General features: G+C 42.8%; 1 protein-coding gene across 1 annotated transcript; it reads left to right on the top strand.

Annotated features, from left to right (window-relative positions):
• The first annotated feature begins 1,664 nt into the window (after positions 1–1,664).
• On the top strand, positions 1,665–2,674 carry LOC136501728 (germin-like protein 8-14). The gene has a single exon (XM_066497252.1). The coding sequence runs from the start codon at positions 1,784–1,786 to the stop codon at positions 2,438–2,440; it is 657 nt and encodes a 218-aa protein (XP_066353349.1). The 5' UTR covers positions 1,665–1,783; the 3' UTR covers positions 2,441–2,674.
• Positions 2,675–6,240: the final 3,566 nt, after the last annotated feature.

Genomic DNA, 6,240 nt, shown 5'->3' with positions numbered 1-6,240 from the left:
TGAAGAACCCGGTGCAGTGGACCGTGGGCCAAGAAGAGGCGAAAGGAACAAAAAGCCCAACAGTAGGATTTTCGGAACTGAATGGGCTTAAGCACCTGCGTGTGCATGTCTGGGCCCAGGCCCTATAAGTGGCTGATACATATAAAGTCTAGCTGAGAGCTCGTGAGGGGATTATCTCATTTGTAAACCAGATACATTCAACTTGCCTAAGATTCCTCGTCACGCCATCCCAACTCCTCTCGTTGCTGTTCGTCCAACTCGACCCCGATTTCTTCTGCCTATCCCCGATTGCTCTCCCCCAAATTCCCTGCTGCTAACACCACCCACCGCCTTATGTTTTGTGTTCCATCCCTCTCTCTTTCTCTCTCCCATAAAGAAAGGAAATACCTCTTCTCTCCCTCCCTCCTCCTCCCCTCACTCTCCCAACCTATTACTCACGGGCCAAGCGCAAACATGGCCCCTTGGCACGGTGTGCCCCCTCTGCCCGAGGGATGGCACGACAGGGCAACACCAGCGTGGCCGATGCCCTGGCACGAGCAGCTCGGTGCGGCCTGCACACTGTCCCACCCTGAGCACCACCGTTTGCCCCCTGCTTCGAGTGAGGTGCCTTCATCTCCCTCACTCTCTTTCGCCTCTCAGATCTCGTCGGATCTCTCTCACCCTCTCTCCCTCTCTCGGATCTAGTTGAGGTGGCAGCGGGTTGTAACACGAGGAGGTAACAAGTTGGGCGAGGAGATGGCGGCAAGCTGGTGCGAGGAGACGACAACGGCGGGGCAGCCAACCGATGTTGTCTTCTATATTTTTTTTTAATAATTATCATCGCCGATTCGTTTAACGAGCTGACAGTGATTATCATTATTACCATCGGTTTGAGACTGACCGTGATGAAGATTATTATCACTGTCCACTTTCACCACTAAGGCTCAAAACTAGTGGTGATAAATTGTTTAGAACCCACGGTGATGAGATTTACGTATTATTAATTGTTTGCATGCACTTTTGCACCCAATAGTTCATTGGAACTAAAAAATTCACCTTTAAAAGCAGTCAGTGTCTTAATTAACGAGAAACCTGTTCGAATGTGTATTTGTGAGCAGAAGAAGCCAAGAAGGAATTAATTAACTCCTGCAAAGTCTACTCTTTCTATTATCTGCGCACATTACGCATACCATGTGCCACAACATCCATGCTTTAATATGCACGAAGCCACGAACCTGCTGACCTGGATAACGTGGATAAGCAGACACTGACCTGACTAGTCCTCTCCACGAACGCTTAGCAGCCAGAAACATGGCTGCTAAGCACGAACGTCATGAGCATGGATTTAAGTTAAAGTACATATATTAGTGCCGATCTCTAACCTTATTAAATTGTTTACGAGAGATCTAATTATAAATTAAAGTCTTTTTATTAGTACACTCGTCAGTCGCCATTTTCTTTTACAAGGTGTATTATAATTTTTCATGACAGAATAGGTGTGTACGACTTCGTTTATAAGGTTTATATTTATATAGTTATGTTTATAGAAGTGACTGTATATGTATGTGTGTGTATGACTACATTCGTAGAGGTGAGTATGCTTGAGCGTCCGCTGACTGTGACTTGAAATGCAACATTATATTTAGCAATTATAGGACATCTGTACACGCCAGACCAGGCTTGCCCTATATATACCTATACAGCGGACACGGTAAAAATCATGAATTCAAATACACGTCTTGACCTAGCTCCAACCTGTAGGCTCGTTTAGCAAGTTCGCCGTTCGCCCGGTAAGCCGGTAACCATGGCCAAGGCCGTGCTCCTGCTCCTAGTCCTTGTCGCGCCCTTGATGATTTCCCTGCTTCCGTTTTCCTCCCTCGCCCTGAACCAGGACTTCTGCATCGCCGACCTGGCCCGCGGCGATACCCCGGCCGGGTATCCGTGCAAGCCCCAGACCGGCGTCACAGCCGACGACTTCTACTACCGCGGCCTCAACACCACGGGCCCGACCATCAACCCCTTCAACATCGGCCTGTCGTCGGCCTTCGTCACCCGGTTCCCCGGCGTGAACGGGCTGGGCATCTCCGCGGCGCGCGTGGACTTCGCCCCGGGCGGCGTCGTGCCTCTGCACTCGCACCCGGGCGGCACCGAGCTCCTCTTCGTCATCGAGGGCGCCATCTCCGCCGGCTTCATCAGCTCCCTGACCAACCAGGTGTACGTCAAGACGCTGTACAAGGGCGACCTCATGGTGTTCCCGCAGGGCCTGCTGCACTTCCAGTACAACCTGGGCAACGACACGGCGGTGGCTCTCTCTTCCTACAGCAGCGCCAACCCCGGGCTGATGATCCTGGACTTCGCGCTCTTCGCCAACAACCTGCCGTCGGACATCGTGAGCAAGGTCACCGTGCTGGACGAACTGGAGGTCAGGAAGCTCAAGGCACTCTTCGGCGGGAGCGGCTAAGCCATTCGTTTCAACTTTCAACTCTTGGGCTGCAGGGTTAGATGAAACTTGAATTGGTCGTGGTTGTGGACTTGACGTGTCAGATGAGGTTGAATCGGTCGTGGTTGTGGTGTCAGAATAATTTGCGCGCAAGGCGCGTGCACCTGTCATTTTAACGCCAAGTTGTGGTGCACCGCTAGTCAATTGTAACACAGGTGGTGCCAGAATAAAGATAACGGTAATAAACGGCCACTGAATTTAGTTTGAAGTTGTCTAGCTAGTGGACAATAGGGTGTTTGAGGCTCATCATCACCACACGATTTTTTTACCCGTTAGATTCAAATTGAGTGTCTAGATCAAATCCTCCGTCCGAGATTGTTTGAAATTTAAAAAAATCTTAATCCAAAAGTATATGAATTTTAAAACAACTATTTCGGACTCTAAATAACATCAAATCGAAGACTTATCAGCAACAAACTTGTAGACCAGGTCGAACACTGTGGCAACTTTAGTATTAATCATGTGAACATTTAAGGTCGTTTGGAAATTCTTAATTTTGGATTTCAAAATCTAAGAAAACAAAACACATGTTTAGGAATCTAAAAATTTTCGAATAGAAAAATTTTCAACTATAAAGATGTAGATTGTTTTGTGAACTACAACTTTAGTATATACCATGTCAACATATGAGGTTGTTTAAAATTTTAAATTCTAAATTTCAAAATTCAAGAAATGAAATTGGACACTAAACTATTTAAATAAAAAACTTCTCAATTACAAAGTTGTAGATCACGTCGAGAGCAATAATTTTGATTCAAAGTTTGTCTTCATCCGAGTTCATATGAAGAAAGTTATGAATTATTTTTTTGATGTAACTATTTTTAAAGGTGGGTCCATTAAGTTGTCTGCCTCTCTGGTAATCAATTTCTATGAGCACATCCTTATTAAGCACCTCTATTAATCGATTTATAGTGGCGAACGTCCTAAGACGACCGTTTGAGAACACACGCCTCTATAAATGATTAACAGTGCCTTACTCTATCTTGCCATTTTTAGAGGTGACGCACAAAATTGTTCGTCTCTGTAGGGACTATTTCCTAAAATTCTCTGTGTAGTAGTGGCCTTAGTAAAAAAAAATGTCGCGAGGCGACGCCCTAAACTGTTCGTCTCTGTGGTAGTGACCTTATTAAATAAAATGTTTCTTTGTTCTCTCGATTTCGCACCAGAGCATATTTCACGTGGTAGCAGTGAATCAAATGAAAATCACACCAAGTCTCAAACGAGAAAAGTACTGGAGTATCAAATTATGCCTTAATCCAGAATTTGGTCTTCAACGAGAAAAGTATCGAATAAACACTGGTAGAGAACAGAGCTTTACTTCCGGTGGGGAACCCCCTCTAGTCCCGGTTCCCCACCCGGGAGCAAGCATCCGGGACTAAAGGAGGGTCCTTTAGTCCTGGGTCAGGAACCGGGACTAAAGAAGAACCTTTAGTCCCGGTGGGTAACACTAACCGGGACTAAAGGTGCCTCCTGACATGCCACGGTGGCTGGCACCTTTAGTCCCGGTTGGTAATACGAACCGGGACTAAAGGTTTTTTTTTCTTTTTTATTTTCTTTTTATTTTTTTGTTTTCTTTTCAAAATAGGTTTTCGAAGTCGTATTGTACGCTGCTAATTATACATTTATACGCGCGTATAGTATGTTTCAGTTCAAGCACAATGAACCTATTAAATCACACAATTCAAGCATAGAAATATATATATATATATATATATATATATGTATATATATATATATATATATATATATATATATATATACATGCATGCATGCATATGTGTATTTTACATTATATTATTTCATGTGCATATATTACAAAAAGATTGCATTACAGTTGTTGTGATATAACAAGTTTTCTCTCATCCTCTAGCTTGGCTTCTATGGCAGTGTTGGGTCGAAGTAGAACTCGTCCTTGGAATCGATGACCTGCTCATTAAAAAATCCGGCTATAGACTCTTGAATTGCTTTGATTTGGTCTTGCCGTATGACCTTTTCCTACAACCATCGAGTCTACAGGTTTGAATTAAAGGAAAATAAATTAATATATGTACATATATATAAAGACATAGTACCATAATCAATAATAATAATTAAATAAATATATAGTGTATTTTTAACGTACTTTGAGTCTCTCTGTAGGAGTTTTTTGGGAGATCAGCTTGATAAATTTGCAAACATAGTAACCACAGTAGTTGTTCCCCTGTTCCTGCCTCAGACACCACTTTACGAGAAAAAGATTTGTCATCCAATCTGGTGATCCGGTGAAAGCTATATGTTTAATTAATAAAGATGATATGATTTAGGGGACTTACTTTCAAAGGGATTACATTCAGTGACGCTTTGCATTTTTCCATGTGTTGCTTCTCAATAAAGGTTTTCCAAACACTGCCTAATAAAAAATTTGCCACGTCATCAGATATAGTTAATCATCATGTTTGTGTGTATATATAGTTGCTAGATATATCGAAATTACCTCTGGATAATATCTATCATATCTTGGTAGTCTTGTTGTGGTTTTCTCATCGAGTCATAGATTATCAAGTGACTTTTCACCAGATCGATGTCCATCAATATCCAGTGATTGCTGCATGTGTTTATAGGATATATCGCATAACACTCATTAATTAACTAGAATCAACATATGAGCCATTAAGGATGATCGACATTATTAACACTCACTTGAAGTTGTAGGGAAAGAGTATATCCTTCTTGTGGCGTTGGTTCACTAAAAAGTTCATGAGGTTACTCTCTGACTCAGACTTCCAATTAGCCTTTGGAGTAACTGGGTCTTTGAATACTATATGGGGATCAACAAAACCAATTTCATTGCAGCCTTCCTTTCTGAGCTCTATCATTGTAAATCCACATATATATAGTACTTGTTAGGATAATTTATATGCATATACACACATATGATGAGTTTAATAATAGATCGAAAGAATTATTACTTACAGGCAATAGCAGCTAATGATAACTTTGTCCAGAGAGGTCAGGTGGCATAGTTGATGAAATTCTGCAAAGTCAACATACATAACATCATCACCATGGAACCAATGTTCGTCTCTAATTCTGACACCAACGCAGAAGTCTCCACCGGTAGACGCCTGCATGTACCACTTGTTTAGCAGGTACATTTGCGTCCCCAGATCAGATAAGGCTTGAGGGTTGTATAGACTCTGGCCTAGTACAAATTTTTTCTTCCAAATATCAACCACCGCCACACTCTCAATGTCTCCATCACCAAACATCTAGTAAAGGTCGAGACCAATCTCATCAATAAATTCACCAAGGTGATCCAAATCGACATCTGGAGGTATGTTTGCCTGATGCATTAATTCTAAATTCGAACCATGTTCATTACCAACAACTAGCGGGGGGACTGATTGGTGCGCTTGTTGTCCAAGTTGGGCAACTCCTTTCCCTGCCCGCTTCTTTTTTTGTGCCGCCTCAATTGACTTGGTGAGAGTGCGGTCATAGTCCGATAACGTTGATTTGGACGGCTTACGAGATTCCCGCTGTTGTTGCTGGTAAGAAGCCACCCTTTTTCTTAGAATATCTGGAGCTACGAAGAAGTACGGTTTATCTGGGTTTCTCCTTGCTTCTTGATTCTTTTTAAGTTTGTCATAGAATCTAGACATATCTTTTTTATATGCATCAGTTCCTTCTTCCTTCTCTTCAGATATTATTTTGGGAATAGCCCTTGGTTTCACGATGGCTTTCTTTGCAGGCGGGGACTGGTTCTTCGTTTACGGGGCTGGCCT

This window comes from Miscanthus floridulus, chromosome 13 (assembly GCF_019320115.1).
Source record: "Miscanthus floridulus cultivar M001 chromosome 13, ASM1932011v1, whole genome shotgun sequence".
Taxonomy (NCBI): Eukaryota; Viridiplantae; Streptophyta; class Magnoliopsida; order Poales; family Poaceae; genus Miscanthus; species Miscanthus floridulus.
The sequence above is the reverse complement of the archived record's forward strand: the minus strand, read 5'-3'. Positions and strand labels throughout refer to the sequence as shown.